This window comes from Entelurus aequoreus, linkage group LG20 (genome assembly GCF_033978785.1).
Source record: "Entelurus aequoreus isolate RoL-2023_Sb linkage group LG20, RoL_Eaeq_v1.1, whole genome shotgun sequence".
NCBI lineage: Eukaryota > Metazoa > Chordata > Actinopteri > Syngnathiformes > Syngnathidae > Entelurus > Entelurus aequoreus.
Window position 1 is genome coordinate 864,117 of NC_084750.1, and position 18,722 is coordinate 882,838.

General features: G+C 39.1%; 1 protein-coding gene across 2 annotated transcripts; it reads right to left on the minus strand.

The window, feature by feature from the left end:
* Nucleotides 1-813: 813 nt before the first annotated feature.
* Nucleotides 814-13,973, minus strand: LOC133635805 (gastrula zinc finger protein XlCGF57.1-like). 2 transcript variants are annotated; one of them, XM_062029112.1, is made up of 3 exons: nucleotides 13,531-13,973; nucleotides 6,253-6,465; nucleotides 814-2,386 (listed from the first exon to the last, which is right to left on the minus strand). In XM_062029112.1, the coding sequence occupies exons 1-3, from the start codon at nucleotides 13,649-13,651 to the stop codon at nucleotides 2,334-2,336; spliced, it is 387 nt and encodes a 128-aa protein (XP_061885096.1). In that variant the 5' UTR covers nucleotides 13,652-13,973; the 3' UTR covers nucleotides 814-2,333. The 2 variants fall into 2 exon arrangements, with proteins under 2 accessions (XP_061885096.1, XP_061885095.1); XM_062029111.1 differs by having other exon boundaries at nucleotides 814-2,418.
* Nucleotides 13,974-18,722: the final 4,749 nt, after the last annotated feature.

The window sequence follows — 18,722 nt, forward strand, 5'->3', positions numbered from 1 at the left end:
TCTCTGTGAGCGCTTTGAGTATCTAACAATAGAAAAGTGCGATATAAAATCTAATCCATTATTATATATATATATATAGTTACTTTACATGCAATCGTCTTTCAGCCATCTATCAATTTTTTTTAGCCCAATGCGGCCCTCAAGTCAAAACGCGAGCTATCCAAATTGCTATTATTAGCTAACAACACTTAAAGATAATGCCATGCATGTGTTACGTATGTACGTAATTATGTCACTATGGACGAGAAGCCATGAGAGGGCGGGATATACTGTGTAAAATACATTGGAAAGTTGCCGCCCTCCAGGCATCTGTTTAAATGTTGCAAACAGCCCCTTTAATTTATTCATCTAAACAGGAGGAATACACACATTCCGTCAGTCGGCATCCCAGTGACAGCAAGCATTGTACAGTAAGTGATTTCTTAATGATTACTGTTTGTTGTCTCTCATGAAGTCTGCCATGATTAGTAGTGTTGTTGAAGGAAATAGTGAACATTGCAATACGCCTGTCAAATTAATGTGCTGCCACATGCTCAACATTTCACCAAAATATATAGATATTGCATGTTATTATGAATGTTACTACATTACATATTTATTTACATCATGTATATAACAAATTGGAGGTGTTTGGATATTTGTAGAGTACTTCATATGCAGAAAGACTCCTATTGACTCCAATGTTTCAGTAGCTGACTTTTATTTATGAGTTAAAATGCAAAAAAAGAAAGTAAATCAAATCAAATCAACTTTATTTATAAAGCACATTTAAAATTTACCACAGGGGTAGCCAAAGTGCTGGACAATGGGCAGGTTAAAAGATAACATAAGAGAAACGAGCAAACACAACACAAACAGAGCACGATAAAAAATAAATACCTAAAATAAATAGAACATAAAAACAGGTTCACAGCAGGTGTATTATGGGGCGCCATGGAGAGCAATGTTTTCTTGTCTTACATAAGGATTGTGAATGATAGGCAAAATTACCCCCAAAAAGTGCAGTTCCCCTTTAGAGGTTTGACAGTTGATTCCAAATCCTGCAGTTTTATTTACTGCTGCTGTTCTCACCAGGACACTTGTGTTCCTTACACTGGTACTTATAAGAGAATCTTTCACCACACACACTGCAATTAAACACTTTCTCACCTGTGTGTGTTCTCATGTGTTTTACACATGCTGATCGGTAACAGAAGCTTTTGTTACAACATGAACAGGAATATGGTTTTACACCAGTGTGTTGTCTCATGTGTCTTACAAGTGTTGAGTGGTCAGCAAAGCTTTTGTTGCAGCTTGAACAGGAATATGGTTTTTCACCAGTGTGCGTTCTCATGTGTCCTATCAAACATTTATTTTTTGCAAAACCTTTACCACAGACTGAACATGAAAAAGGTTTTTCACCCGTGTGTATTCTTTTGTGTCTAACAAGTGCTGATTGGTCAGCAAAGTTTTTGTTGCAGCTTGAACAGAAATACTTGTCTTCACTAGTGTGTGTTCTCGTGTGTTTTTTCAAATTACTATTATGTGTAAAACCTCTACCACAGATTGAACAGGAAAACGGTTTTTCTCCAGTGTGTATTCTTGTGTGCGTTATCAAATGTGCCTTCTGGGAAAATCTTTTACTACAAACTGAGCACGTAAATGGTTTGTCTCCAGTGTGTGTTCTCATGTGTACTTTTAAATCAGTATTTTGTGGAAAACTTTTACCACAGATTGAACAGGAAAACGTTTTTTCTCCAGTGTGCATGCTTGTGTGTGCTATCAAATGTACCTTCTGGGAGAATATTTTACCGCAAACTGAGCACATGAATGGTTTTTCACCAGTGTGTATAATCATGTGTACTTTCAAATCAGTATTTCGTATAAAACCTTTAGCACAGATTGAACAGAAAAAAGTTTTCTTACCAGTGTGTATTCTTTGGTGTATTGTCAAATTACGACGGTGTTTAAAAGTTTTGTCACAGTGAGAACATGTAAAGTGTGTGTTGTCAGTGTGACATGTTTTATCAGCTTTAGAGTCTTCATCATCAGTGTCAGGAGAGTGTGACGTTGTGTCGTCATTATCTGATAGTGGAGCTAAGAGCTTGTCTGCTTGTGATCCTCCACAGTGGTCTCCATCAGCTTCTGTTGTCATGTGTTGAGTTGAGCTGCTGCTTGGAGGCTCCACCTCTTTCTTCCCCTCACTTTCACCTTTGACCTCATCATCTTCACTCTTCACAATCACAACAGTCAATGGCATCTTGGTGACATCCACCTCCTCCAGTCCTTCAAGATAGTCGCTGTGTTCCTCGTCTTCCTCCTTAATGTGGGGCGGCTGTGAGTTCTCGTACTCTCTAATATAGGGGGGCTGTGGCTCCTCCTGCTCCACCCTGGAGGTCCACTCCGGCTGTTCAGGGAGAAGATGTTTTTCACAGACGTCTGACGGACACAAGAGGGCAAACACATGCTTTAGAAAAGTCCAACTTCTCTCACTCACATGAGACATTGTCCTGCACCAGCATGTGTTCTGATAATGTCATCAGTCACCATGTTGACATTCAAGCTGTCATAACCATACCGTACATCAGGGAATAACAGCAGCAATATAACAAATTATGTAAAAAAAAAAACGAAATAAACAGAGCAGTAAAACCTTACGTACAAACAAGACGGCTGCTCGTACACGCAAAGGACATAGTAGAACATGAAAAAAAAGTTACATTTACAAAATTCAGTTCAGGTTTGTTCTTGCTTTTAGAGTCCTGTCTTTCGTGTTGCGTTTATTGACTATGTGCAGGGTGACATCTACTGAATTGAATTATTGCAGTGGTATTCTGTGAGGCCAAGGAGCGGTTTTATTATTTCAATGAGCGCTTTTGATAAATGATATGTAACGGAACCTATACTGTCTGCTATTGGGCATAGTGGAGAATCTTTTTTTGTCAATTTTGGGGGTGCCGAAAATTCTTAGGCTGATATTTGCTGTGGATATCAAAAAATATTTCTTATTTTTATTTTTTGCTTTCGACTAATGGTTTGAGGAGAGTCTTGAGCATTTTTTTCTTTTCCTCTGTGGGACATTTTTTTACTATCTCATGTGTGTTGTAATCTCTCAGAATTGTTTCCATTTGTTTTTCATATGCATCCGCGTCCATTATCACTGTAGTTCTTCCTTTGTCTGCTAGTATGATGGTGATAGTTTCGTATTTTTGAGTCTAACGATAGCCTGTCTTTCCTTTTCTTTAATGTTGCGTTGTGGGAGTTTTGCCGTTTGGCCACGCCTATAAAAACAGCTGATAGGTAACACGTCACAGTGGTCAGGTGACCCTTTTGAAGAAGACTGCAGATGACAGTTGAAACAGGTAAAAACTCCATCTAATATACTGAAAATATAGTCTGGCGACAAGAAAATTTGAAACGTATATGAATAAGAAGACATAATTAACCTTTTTGAGCAAAGTGATGTTATTGATGTGAGACTGTAATGACAGTGAGCCATCCAAGATGACACCAAGACTCTTAAACTGAGTGGAGGGGACCACAGGGGGAGTTGTCGATAGTTAGGGTGAATCTGTTGACTATGGAAAGTGTTGATTTTGTACCTATGAGAATTATTTCGGTTTTAACACTGTTTACTTTGAGGAAGTTTGAGGTGAACCAGGATTTTACTCTAAATAAGCAGGAGGTGAGGGAAAAGGGTGGAAGTGTGGCATTGGGCTTGGTAGAGAGGTAGAGCTGGGTGTCATCAGCGTAGCAGTGAAAGTGGATGTTACATTTACGGAAGATATGGCCAAGGTTGGGGAAGGTAAGTGATGAAGAGAAGGGGGCAAAAGACAGATCCTGTTGTGACTGCGGAATGTTCGGATTTAAAGGATTTGAGCTGTAGGAACAGTGTTGATGATGCCAATGGACAAGAGTCTATTGAGGAGAATCGGATTAAAACAAACAAAAAAAAAAACTTTCACATTGCCATTTTGGGGTATTGTCTGAAGAATTTCGGGGACATAAATGAACGTATTCCATTTTGGAATAAGGCTGTAACATGAAAATGTGGAAAGAGTGAAGCACTGTGAATACTTTCCGGATGCACTGTATCAGACACGTCTTTGGCCCAAAAAAATCCTTATTACATGCGGTATTTATGCATGTCTATGAGAGGTGGATGGATATGGTGTCCGTCAGTGCACGGTAGTCTGTACTTGGGTACCCCCGCTTCTTGTAGCTGTTTGTCGAGGCTTTGCAGTGGTGGGTAAGCAACCATAAGCTTTACGTCGCGGGCAAACGATGGTGGTTATAAATAAATAAATTGAGGAAAGAAGGGACGTGTTGGTAATACCTAACGTGTCCTCGCAACTCGAGGACTTGTTTGGATGTGCACACCGTCGCAGCTTTGCCGATATTGTCCAACTCTTAATTACAGATTCCGATATCAACCGATACCGATATATACAGTCGTGGAATTAACACATTATTATGCCTAATTTTGTTGTGATACCCCGCTGGATGCATTAAACATTGTAACAAGGTTTTCCAAAATAAATCAACTCAAGTTATGGAAAAAAATGCCAACATGGCACTGCCATATTTATTATTGAAGTCACAAAGTGCATTGTTTTTTTTAACATGCCTCAAAACAGCAGCTTGGAATTTGGGACATGCTCTCCCTGAGCTTGAGGAGGTTGAGGTAGGCGGGGTTGGGGGGGCGGGGTTGAGGGGGGGAGGGGTAGCGGGGGGTGTATATTGTAGCGTGCCGGAAGAGTTAGTGCTGCAAGGGTTTCTGGGTATTTGTTCTGTTGTGTTTATGTTGTGTTACGGTGCGGATGTTCTCCCAAAATGTGTTTGTCATTCTTGTTTGGTGTGGGTTCACAGTGTGGCGCATATTTGTAACAGTGTTAAAGTTGTTTATACGGTCACCCTCAGTGTGACCTGTATGGCTGTTGACCAAGTATACCTTGCATTCACTTGTGTGTGTGAAAAGCTGAAGATATTATGTGACTGGGCTGGCACGCAAAGGCAGTGCCTTTAGGGTTTATTGCCGCTCTGTACTTCTCCCTACGTCCGTGTACACGGCGGCGTTTTAAAAAGTCACAAATTTTACTTTTTGAAACCGATACCGATCATTTTGAAACCGATACCGATAATTTCTGATATTACATTTTAAAGCAATTATCGGCCGATAATATCGGAAGTCTGATATTATCGGACATCTCTACTTGAAATGCAGCGCAACCTCATTTTTAACTGTTAAAATCGCAGACGAACACTCTCGTTTAATCGTCACTGCCAAAATTGTGATCACAAATAAAATTAGATTAATTGTGCAGCCCGATTGTCACTAATGGACGCCAAGACGTGACAGAAAAGCAGCGGACGAACTGGTTTGCTTAACCCGGCAGTAAGACGCCAATGCGCGCAGATCAGAGATAAAACAAATTATGAATCACTGATATACTTGTCTGCTGCGATATCAGAGATGCAGAAGACCCCGCCCCCCACCATCACTAAAGACATTGGACCTCCTTCAGCCTGCAGACCACCTGGAGTCACAGTTTGTATTTCTGAGCCGCCGCAATTTTTCAGCTATATATTTGCCAGCAAAGAACGACGTGATGGTTACACTCCTGCACACACTGATAGATGGAAAAAAGGACATCAGATTCATGACTAGTTTATGGAAGTGATGTTAGCTCTACCTCAGGAGTGATGTCATATTTGGTTAGGACAAATCCCCAGGTACACTTTGTCTTATCCACCTTTGTCTTACTTCCAGCTGTTCACAAACTACACTTGAATGTTACATCTAAAATTAATAGATATCAATACTTTTTCAGTATCTGTCTTGAGGAGCAGGAAGGTATCAGTTTCTGATTGGAAAAAACATTGTGTTTTCCAAATGCAAGACAAAACAGAAACTGATTCATAACAGCGGTGTCCGTACACGTCAACAAAAAATGGTTAAAACCGAGGGGGGACACTGCAGAGAGTGATTTTTGTGTAAATGTCATCAGATGTCTGAGTTGGATCAGTAATTATATCACTAATCGTTTCATTCTGACACATTTTGCGTTGTTCATTTAGCATTTTCTGTATTGTAAGATCTGAATTGCCACGTTCCGCATTGGCAAATATAGCAGCATTGCTCATTGAGCTCTTATGTTACGTGAATGTGGAGATAAAAAGCAAGTATATCTCCACCTTTAGTCATAACTGTGGTCCCTGAATGAACATCTGTTACAAACATTGTATTAGATGATATGTGGATGTTGTGCTTACTTGGACTGTGATGAAGCTGTGAGGACTCAGGTGGTTTGTCTTCATGGTCTTCAGTCTTCACAGAGACAACAGTCAGTGGAAACTTGGTGAGATCAGCCTCCTCCTGCCCTAGAAGACACTCTCCCTCCTGACTGATCCACACTTTCTCCTCTTCCTGTTTTACATTAAGGTGATGTGGATCTTCCTCCTTAATGTGGGGGGTCTGCTGGACGTCTGTTGGGTAAATAAGTAAATAAGATTAAGCGAGAATATAAATAGTTTTTGACTGACACTGTTAACCCAATGAGATTGTCTTCTTGTGTGTGTTGTGTTAAAAGTGTGTAACTAAACAACCAATAGAAACATGGGAAATCAGTGTTTCCCATAAACTGCCAAGATACCTGTGGCGGTGGGGGCGTGGCTATGGGCGTGACTATGGGCGTGGTCACCATGACACCATCGAGTAATTTGCATAATTTACTACAATGATATGATTTTCTCTAAAAAGGCTAAAAAAATGTATACTTACTAATTAATAATAACAGTTTTGTTTTAAACGTCCATCCATCCATCCATTTTACAATATAATTACAACACTTTATGTACATATTTATATACAGACTTGAACAATAAGTTATTCACTGAAATATATTTATTAATTGTGGTTCTTACAAAAAATATATCTTATAAAAATATAAAAGCTAAAATGTCTCTTAAAGCTCTGCCCCTTTAATTCGTGCATACTAAATAATTTAACTTTAGCCTACTACTACAACCATATTATTTACCAGCAACATAAAGTGAAACAGAGGCAGAGGTGTCCTGCCACAGTCAGTAACAAATAAACAGAAAACAGTAGTGGTGGTAGATAGACACAAAGCTTCATCAAACATCTGATCCACTGAACAAAGAGCTCCAAAAATCTTGATCCTACACTTTTCTTTTGTAAAGTAAATCTGAACAGCCGATATGGGCATCTACATCAACTATATGATTTGCCTGAGAAGCTGGACAGGACAAAAAATAAAAAATAAAATAAAAAAAAATTAAAAAAAAATAAAAAAATAAATAATTTTTTTGTGGCGGCCTTAATTCTTTCATGGCGGGCCGCCACAAATAAATGAATGTGTGGGAAACACTGGAAATAGTTTATTTTGTCCCACACATAAGTGATTTTAGGGATTAGCCAGCATGGTTCAAAACATTCCTAAAAGACAAATCAGAAGTGAGTAACCATTTTTTTTCTGTATACATGTTTGTCTATTACACCTAAGCCTTATTTCTAACTTTAACATTGCAATGGTTTAGTCCTTACCATTAGCTAAATATCATGGAAATAAAATAAAATTCTCAAAAATGCTTAAAAACATTCCTAACATGTTTTTGTCATTAAGTCAATTAAGTTTATCGTCTAAGTGATTTTCTTGGCTGGTCCAAAAGGAACTCTTACAAATCATGTGTTACTAAGTAGTGTTTTTATGGAGTATGTCCATCAACAATTCCTCTTTAGAGCACAGCTCCCACATTCACTTGGAGACCATCTACGACACGCTGAAGGAAAGTCATTCCTTTATGTTCTTTTCATAAATCAACTGTTGACTACTTTGCTTATTGGAAGATGATTGACAATAAATGTTTACTTTCACTTATTGATGCATGTAGGTCAGAATCAGGAAGTGAAATTCGCCATGAAACTATGAATGATACTGATTACAATGTCAAATATATTTGGTGACTGTGTGAGTTTTGTGTAAACATGTTGATACAAACAGAGGAACATCAACCTCTCATAAATATTGTGTAAAAACAAGCAGTCCATCATATTCACTGCCTTTTTGGCAGAATAGGAACGCTTTAAGAAATGGCTTACATTTTGCCAGAAGGAGATAAACACAATGAATACATGTTGAGGAGGTTCATTTATCCTACTGATGTGTATTTAGAAATAGTTAATTTATATAAGCTAATAAGGTAAAGTTTTGTACCTGACAAGTCTCAGCTACCCTGCTTCTGCAGCCTTCATCAGAGGTGTCACGTTTGGTAAACATCCAGAGGACAGGGGGCGCCCCTCCCTACCCCCCGGTGCACGCCAGATGTTATATGGATTTTTCTATTCAAACTGAGGTGGTGGAATGGAAAAATCCATATAACACATCACAGACGACATCACGCTAACATCACGTGACACCTCTGATGAAGGCTGCAGAAGCAAGGTAGCCAAAACTTGTCCGGTACAAAACTTTACCTTACTAGCCTGTATAAATTATCCATCCATCCATTTTCTACCGCTTGTTCGGGGTCGGGGGGGGGTTGCTGGAGCCTATCTCAGCAACAATCGGGCGGAAGGCGGCGTACACCCTGGACAAGTCGCCACCTTATCGCAAGGCCAACACAGATAGACAGACAACATTCACACTCACATTCACACACTAGGGCCAATTTAGTGTTGCCAATCAACCTATCCCCAGGTGCATGTCTTTGGAGGTGGGAGGAAGCCGGAGTACCCGGAGGGAACCCATGCAGTCACGAGGAGAACATGCAAACTCTGCACAGAAGGATCCCGAGCCCGGGATTGAACTCAGGACCTTCGTATTGTGAGGCAGACACACTAACCCCTCTGCCATAGTGCTGCCCCCCTATATAAATTAACCATTTATAAATACACAATGAATACACCGTGTGAGCGTTGGACAACTGGGCCAAAATAAGTGATTTAAAGTTGGGTCAAGGCAAGTTCGTGGACTGTGTGAATTGAAGTGAATTATATTTATATAGCGCTTTTCTCTAGTGACTCAAAGTGCTTTACATTGTGGAACCCAATATCTAAGTTACATTTTTAAAACAGTGTGGCGGCACTGGGAGCAGGTGGGTAAAGTGTCTTGCCCAAGGACACAACGGAAGTGACTAGGATGGCGGAAGCGGGGATCGAACCTGCAACCCTGAAGTTGCTGGCACCGCCGCTCTACCAACCGAGCTGTACCGCCCCGTGGACTGTGGACGTTCCAATGGCGACGGATGACTTGACGCTAGTACTACTACTTGTTAAAGCTCACACACTGACACACACACCATTATTAATGATGTCATGAGGTAAAGTCCTGTGAAAGAAAGCGATGAAGGAGAATGTGTGTGATTTCTACTTGAAATTGACCACAGTGTGGCTTGGCGCGCCGAGGCCACGGCCGCTTATGAATACGCAAATCATTTTGAAAGTAGCCACACACTGCCCGATGAGGACTCAGTAGGATGTGCTTCTTTTTCCTGTGGTGGAAAAAAAGACAGATTCTAAATTTGTCTTTTTTTTTTTTTTTAAATAGTCGGGCATTAGGAACAAAGTGAAGAAGAAGAAGATGGACGTACATCGCCAAAACAGATGAGCGTTTGAAAAGATCATCGCCGCAACTGTGTTTCTCCCACTCTCCCGTGGGAGTACGGTATTTGTGCATACGCAAGCTTTGTACATGAGCCCCCGACTATCTCTGTTGTTTATTTTTTCTTTTATTTATTTATTTACAGACAGACATAGTTTTGTATTTCATTATTGTTTCTTTTGTTAATATCAGAGTCCGTTCTGCAAAAAGGTCATCCCTAGAAGCACACATCTTATGGACAGGGACCTGCAGTTAAAATATACATCATCATAAAATATACAAAATACAGTACAATACAATAGATTTCAAAATCTACCCACCAAATACCCATTTACAATTTCATTTATAAATGAAAATGCATCTTTAAATCCACCAAATCAGTCTCAATATCCTATTATTCAAATTTGATTAAAATGTTGCATCTTGAAGATCTGCAATAATCTCATCATAAATAGACTAAAATTATGCCACTAATGTGAATTCCTCGACCATAAGGTGTGTGCTAAATGTACTAAGCATAACGCCGCAATACATTTAGCTTAAAACGCTTTTTAAGAATGTTTAAAGAATGTGATTATTTTATAGAGCTATCGATCTCATTCCAGATCATCGGGCCTCTACAGGCTATACCAGGGGTCGGCAACCCGCGGCTCCGGAGCCGCATGCGGCTCCTTGACCACTCTGATGCGGCTCAGCTACATACATGCCGACCCCCCCGATTTTCCCAGGAGATTTATAATAATAATAATAATAATAATACCTGGGATTTATATAGCGCTTTTCTAAGTACCCAAAGTCGCTTTACATGTTTTTCTGCACCCATCATTCATTCACACCTGTAATTTATGGATCTCAGTGTCTCTCATAGATTACTCCCAGTGAAAAACTAATCCTATTTACACTCTAATTACTAAATAAAGGGCGTGCCCTAATTGCACTACAGTAATTGTCCTCTATAGCACTTACATACAGCATGCTAGTCCAGCCACATGTTGCATGTTGTTATTACTTGCACACATAGGAGACAGCAAAGCATACTTACTCATCAGCCACACAGCTTACACTGACGGTAGCCGTATCAAACAACTTTAACATTGTTACGTTACAAATATGCGCCACACTGTGAACCCACACCAAAAAAGAATGAAAAACACATTTCTGGAGAACATCCCACCGTAATACAACACAAACACAACACAACCATTACCCAGAATCCCATGCAGCCCTAACTCTTCCGGTCTACATTATACACCCCTGCTACCACCAAATCCCCCCACACATCAACCCCCCCCCCCTCTCCGTGCGTTGGTTGAGCGGAAGAGTTAGGGCTGCATGGGATTCTGGGTATTGGTACCGTCAGTGTAAGATGTGTGGCTGATGAGCTAGTACGCCTTGCTGTCACTTACGTGAGCAAGCTGAAACTGCAATCTACATGTGATCGAGCAGGTACACTGTTAGGGCAGACTGTAGAGGGCGCCAAATGCAGTGTCATCACGCTCTGATATTCGGGAGTCTCCCGGGAAAAATGAGAGGGTTGGCAAGTATGACGCTATCAAGCGCCATTCATTCAAAACTCGCGGGCTGCACTAACATCAAATTTCCACATTAAAGTGCGTGCCGGTGCGTGTGTCGGAGACCCCTGGTTAACATAGCACAAAGCATTTAAGCTTTGTATGCGGTGTTTTTCATTTTAAATTTAAAAATTTTTTTTGTGGCTCCCATTACTTTCTTTAATTTGTGAAACTTGCCAAAATGGCTCTTTGAGTGGTAAAGGTTGCCGACCCCTGGGCTATACTAAAGCTTATACACTTTAGATGACGATTTTTCCCTCTTAATAAAGGTTTACTTCTAGTGTTATATCTATGAGAAGTAGTGGTCACTGGAATGAGCTGGCAGAGTCTAGAATTTAATCCACATACATTATACATAATCCAAGCACTGTGGAATCTGTTGCACTCAGTACGTTTCAGAAGATTGTACCCATAAAAAAGAGGATATGTTTTTACTCCTATTTTGTAGAATAAATTGTTAAACTTTAGTTTTAGTCACCTCTCAATATTTTAGACAGCCTTAGAACTTAAGAATCTGCCCTCCTAAAAGGGAGAATCCTAACCCTGGATGTCCACTGAATCCCAAACGGCCGCGGAATGGCTTCACCGCGGGAGGGCGCCGCCATCTGCCGTGCGGAAATCCCCACCGCCTTTCTGTTGCGGCTCCGTCGTGCAGCGAAATAGCGCATACTTTTATAAGATCTCGTGAATCCACGCGTAATCACGTGGTAAGGGAAGTTGTAATGGAGCAAACCACAAAACGTTTATACTTTGCTTCCAGAGGAGCAGAAGCAAATAAACTCGGTCCTGTCTTCATAAACCACTTTATATTTATATATACACATTAGGGCTGCAACAACTAATCGATTAAATCAATTAAAATCGATTATTAAAATAGTTGGCGATTAATTTAGTCATCGATTCGTTGGATCTATGCTATACGCATGCGCAGAGGCAATTTTTAATTTTTAATTTTTTATAAACCTTTATTTAGAAACTGCAACATGTACACACAGCTGAGAAACAATAATCAAAATAAGTATGGTGCCAGTATGGTGTTTTTCTTCAATAAAATACTGGAAAGGATAGAAATGTAGATTGTCTATTTTATCCGATTAGTAATCGATTAATCGAAGTAATAATCGACAGATTAATCGATTATCAAATTAATCGTTAGTTGCAGACCTAATACACATATATAAACACACACATCTATAAATATATATATATACATATATAAACACACACACACACATATATATATATGTATATATACATATATAAACACACACATATATATATGTATAAATATATATATATATACATCCTATACATATATGTGTACATATTATATTAATATAATGGATATATAATTTAAATAATTGGATATTAAGAGTATGTGAAAGTTTGACCGCTTTATATTTTTCAACAAGCAACAACAAAACAGTAACATCATCCCAGACGATCGGTCCTTCTATATGATATTTGACACAGGCCTCCACATCCCCATTTATCTGCCTGGGATATGCCTGTACATGATACTTTAAATTGGACCTCAAGAATCAGCATGTCTTCATTCATTTGTGTCAACAAGATGAAATGAAGTCTGAAAACTTTTGTCCGTCGCCTCCCATTTGGACCTTTCAAAGTGTAAATCCGTCTTGAGGACTAAGTATTTTATTTTGAAAGTAAACCGCATTCTTTATTTTGTGTTTGTGCATGACTTCCTGACCAACACTAGGAGATTTTAGCTAAATTAAACTGAATTGTTGTGGAGTCTGGCAAAAAAAGAAGCTCTGCATATATTTAGCGCTGCATATATTTAGCACTAGAATGCAGAACAGCAACGGCATGTCTGTGACGTTCTGCAGGCGGTGGAAACAGTAACATTGACTTGAATAGTGTCTATTACCATGAATTGATTTACGTGGACCCTGACTTAAACAAGTTGAAAAACTTATTCGGGTGTTACCATTTTGTGGTCAATTGTACGGAATATGTACTGAACTGTGCAATCTACTAATACAAGTTTCAATCAATCAATCAATATGAATGTTCTCATTCATCCAGGTCATTGTCATCCCAGGACATTCAATCGATCGCAACTGGACTGTTTGGTTTGTGTTCAAAGACCTTTCGCCTCTAATCCGAGTAGGCTTCATCAATTCTTGCTCATAGACTTAGATTGGTCGGATTGACTTGAATAAAAACACAAAGAGTCCGCCGGCGCGCATGAGCCGGTCCGCGGCCGTTCCGCATTCAGTGGAAATTCGGGGCATTTCAAGACAATTCACCTTCCTACAGACACCATATTTGATAATAGTGTTAATAATCAAATATTAAGTTAGTAAACATGTGAGAGTAAGAAGTAAACAAACCTGTTCTGTGTAACACAACTTGATGTGTCTTGAAAACAGCGTCGAGTAGTTGATGTCGCTCCTTATCCTCTTTTGTTGGACGAAGTTCCTCCTCGTACTCTGCTATCGTTCTTTCGCACATTTTCACACAATCACAACACTTTACACTCACACTTGATCTCTGCTTAGCGATGCGTTGATAACTCCCGCCTCTCTTTGTTAGCAGCTAACAAGCTAAGCTAACTAGCACGCTAAAATAGACTAAGAAGCTTCAAAGTTCACTGAGACGAGTCAAGATTATCCTGACACGACGAATTAATAAATTGTAGTTTTTTATAAGATAGACAACTAAATAAAAATGTAGAAATTAAAGATTAACGCAGACTAAAACCAAAATGCACTGTCTGTATGCTGTCAGAAAACCCGATAAATCCACGCATGCGCAACATGTGACTTCCGGTTGACTTTTTCTTTTTTTTTACCAGACATTTATTTGTATATAAACTTGTATATATCATATATAACATACCTATCAGTGCAATCAATGTACAAAATGGGAGCAATATTAAAGCATACATACGAGAAAAAGAGGACAATATATGAGAATGTTTTAAGCCTTTGAATGAGATTCACAAAGAGTATGACGTGTTTCCTTATATTTATTTTACGACAAAAATAATACATATAAATGTTGTCTTGTACAGGTACTTATCACCGATTACACTATGATTTTTTAAATTTAAATGAAGGCCTCTACAAGCTCTGCAGCTCAGGTCTGTGTCTGCTCGTGTTTACAATTCTTCATCTCTCCTCTCAATCGCGTGTCTTTTCCATTTATTGAAAGTCATAACGAGAGCGAGCAGAACAAAAGTTTTTAATAAGTTAGTCTTCTAAAGAGATGGAAAAAATGACATGTACTAATGATGATCTGGGCTGCACGGTGGCCAGCTGCAACAGGCCTGGGCAATTATTTTGACTCGGGGGCCAAATTTAGAGAAAAAAAATGTGTCTGATTTTTAGGAACACTAATACGAAACCTCACAATAATGTCTGATTGAATGCGAAAAACGTTATGACAGGCCGCCTTAAAAAACGGAATGGAATTTAAATGTTTTTTTACTGAATGAGACACTCAGAATGTACATGAAAATAAAGAATGTGGGTTTTACAATGTTAACTATGAACGATAAAACACTAAATATATTGACAACATATAAACGCCACACATCCTCTCGATTTACAATTTTTTACAATCAAGCGAAACGCAACAAAAATGCAACATACACAGCAAAATATGAACGTGAAAAAACCGAAAAAACCCTACCTACAATCTGATACATCTGATATATCACTAAGCTTTGGAACTTTGTTGTAAAAATCTCCTTCCGCGTCTGTCCCTGACACCCGCATTTCAGGCTGGCCGCTCTGGAAACACTCTGTGGAAACGCTCCCCGCCCACACTGCTTGATGCCTCATCTGAGTTGCTGTGACTTAGATTACCATAGTAACTAGTATATCATGCAAAAGCGCAGATTGCAACCATTGAAATACTTTGTATAGTTCAAGACTTACGGTAATTTGAAAACATCACTGCACATCATAATGGCAGCTACAGTTTCCATTTTAAAGATCCAAAACATTTATGTGGGAATGTCCGGCTGGCATAACGGGCCGCATGCGGCCCCCAGGCCTTAATTTGCCCAGGTCTGGCCTAGAATGTAACACATTCTGGAGAACTGGGTTAGACTCTCCGTTTAGACACCTCCGTGTGGAGTTTGCATGTTCTCCCCGTGCGTGCGTGGGTTTTCTCCGAGTGCCACATTCCAAAAATATGCATGTTAGGTTCATTTAAGACTGTAAATTGCCAATAGTTATGAATGTGAGTATGAATGCTTAATATGTGCCCTGCCATTGCCTGGCGACCAGTCGAGGGTGTACCCCGCCTCTCGCACAAGTCAGCTGGGATAGATAGATAGATAGATAGATAGATAGATAGATAGATAGATAGATAGATAGATAGATAGATAGATAGATAGATAGATAGATAGATAGATAGATAGATAGATAGATAGATAGATAGATAGATAGATAGATGGATGGATGGATGGATGGATGGATAGATAGATAGATAGATAGATAGATAGATAGATAGATAGATAGATAGATAGATAGATAGATAGATAGATAGATAGATAGATAGATAGATAGATAGATAGATAGATAGATAGATAGATAGATAAGCGGTATAGAATAAGCATGGATAATTATTATCTGTAATTAATCTACTTCATTTTTAATCTCACCTATATTTTTTCAGTCATGTGTATTACATCCTCGAGGCAGATATGTGGCCTATATAATAAAAAAGTGCCACATTTAGTCATTTAATGTTCATGTTTAATGCCACACATATTGGTGTAAACATAATTACAGTCAATAAATCACACAAACTCATGCAGATTACAACAATAACGTTACCAAATCTGTGATTTACTATAAATGTCAAAGTCATACATGTTTTTAAATACAAATCTTGGTGTTCTTTTGTCCACATTTCACATTTCTGTCATTACATCAGTGGTTTTTAAATGATCTTTGTTTGCACTCTAATATTCAAGATATAACTGAACACAAGCCTACAGCTAGGTGGCAGCAGTGCTCAATCTAATTCAAAGCTGTGTATAGAGACAGTATGGAGGGCTTTGTTTCGGGGGCGGGGGCAACTTCACACAGGTGGCTGTCACCCATTACCCATTTTTGGGCCTCCCAAAAATATCTCTTTCTCCGCTGTGGTCTGTATGGTACTGAGCTGTAATACACTTTTCCACCACTTGTGGCAGTAATGGCAATATGAAACAAACAGAAGAAGTCTGGAGCTAAAGTTTCTTAAGTGCAAAAATTATGACTAAAGTGGTGAAGCTGTATTTTTATTTAAACTTTAATTTTGACAATTTACTTAAGAAAGATATTTGTTATTAATTTTGTTTATTTATTTTAGAACAACATACTTATATGCACATGTATTTTTGTCAGTTATTTGAGTCCCTTCTTAAATTTGGTTAGTACCTTTTTTTTAGTACCAGGTAAGTTCCTGTAAAAGTTTCTGAGGTGGAAACGAACCTATTAATGCAGTGAAATGTTAGTCGATAGGTGTCCCACAAGGTTCTGTTTTAGGTGCACTTCTTTTCTCTGTTTTCAATCAATCAATCAATCAATCAATCAATCAATCAAAGATGATCTATTTAGCCTTAATCACAGGTGCCTCGAAGGGCTGCACAAACCACAATGACATCACTGGTCTGAACTCACATCCTGGGTGCCCGGCTGCAATGGATGCCAAGTGGGGACAGTTAATGCAAATTATTATTATTAAATAATTGTGTGAATGCTTCAAAGCATTCACACATATGGTTTTCTACACCAAAATTAATCTATTTATTAAACTTCTTCAACTTCTTCTTCTTCTCCAGATTTTGGCGCGCTCTACCTTCCACATTTTTCACCCGATTCAAACCGTTCCTACTTCAAACTGTTCAGCCTATTCAGGAATCGCGGGCTTTCCCTTGACCAATTCCAAAAATTCCCAGCTTTCCCAGAATTCCAGGTTTTCCGGGACATTTTTCCCATTCAAAATGAATTGGCCATATTTTAGACTTCTGCCATTTCCACATTTTTCAACCGATTCAAACCATTCCACCCTTAACACATTACACCATCCTGGAAATTTAAACTACTTTTTTTTCAAGTTAAAAAAAATTCCAGGATTTTCCAGAATTCTTGGTTTTCCAAAGCCCTATTTCCACCCTTTTTTCTGGCAACTACTCCTTTCACATTTTTCAACACATTCCACCATCCAAACATTTTTCTTAATCAGGACAAATTCCCGGTTTTCCCTAAATTCCAGGAATTCCGTAATACCATTTCGCAATTTAGCATGTTACTGGCGACTTGTCCAGGGTGTACCCCGCCTTCCGCCCGATTGTAGTTGAGATAGGCTCCAGCACCCCCCGCGACCCCGAAGGGAATAAGCGGTAGAAAATGGATGGATGGACTACTTCAACATTTCTTGACGGATTTGGAAAAATTCCAAGACCAACCATTTCAACTCATTCAGATTTTTTTTTTTTTTACAATTTTCAAAAAAATTCCAGATTTTCCCAAAATTCCCAAATTTTTTGGAGATACCCATTGAGATCAATGGGACATTTTTCAAAGTCCCACAACTCCCACATTTTTCATCTGATTCAAACTGTTCCAACTTCAAAATATTCAGCCTGTTTTGGAATTGTGTGCTCTACTTCAACAATTTCTTAAAAAATTCCAGGATTTCAGTTCAACTTCAGCATTGAAGCATTCAATGTCAATAAAACAGAAGAAATATGGTTAGCCCCCCCCCTCACCTCAGTACCCCATCATCATAAACACACAAACAGTTAAAACAGTTGACACTTTTAAATACCTGGGAGTAACCTTGGACAATAAACTCATCTTTGATCAGCAAACCACGGACATTCAAAAGAGAAGTCAACAAAGACTGTCAGCCGTCCGTAAACTTAAAGGACTATACGTTGCACATCACCTCCTGTTATTACTGTACCAAAGCATCGTTCAACCCATCCTTCTGTACTGTTCCACATGTTTTTTCACTATGCTTTCTGTAACCAACTCACACGCATTACAAACACAGCAGCTAAAATCATCGGCCTACCCACACCCAACATCTCAGATCTAAACAACAGGTCCATCATTCGACTGGCAAACACAATAGTCCAGGATATGACTCACCCACTACACCAATACATCATCCCACTACCATCAGGGTGCAGGTACAGAACTATCAAATTCTGGAGGGCCCGCCTCTGGAAAAGCCTTATCCCTGCAGCTATAGCCACCCTAAACAGCAGGCCCGGCCGACCTGTCTGACAAGCCTGTAAATGTGTTGGTCATGTATGATGTCTTTTTGTTATTTTGGTTCGTGATGTGTAATGTCTATTGTTTAGATGTACGGCAGAGAAAATGAATTTCCCCAACGGGGACCAATAAATCTCAATCTAAAAAAAAAAAAATTCACACGTAATTCCTTCAGGAATTGCCTCATCTACTGAATAAATGAATTCATGATTTACCTCAAATGGGACTGTGCAGTGGCAGATCTTTGACGATGAATCAAGAGATAGGTTTGTTCAATTAGCACTTATATATCTCTCTCGTTT

Excerpts from the sequence above, each read along its gene's own strand:
- LOC133635805 (XM_062029111.1), bottom strand. The coding sequence starts at position 13,651 with ATGTGCGAAAGAACGATAGCAGAGTACGAGGAGGAACTTCGTCCAACA. Across the intron at positions 6,466-13,530 it reads AGTTGTGTTACACAGAACAG|ACGTCCAGCAGACCCCCCAC; the intron begins GTTTGTTTACTT and ends TTTACCCAACAG. Across the intron at positions 2,419-6,252 it reads ACAGCTTCATCACAGTCCAA|ACGTCTGTGAAAAACATCTT; the intron begins GTAAGCACAACA and ends TGTGTCCGTCAG.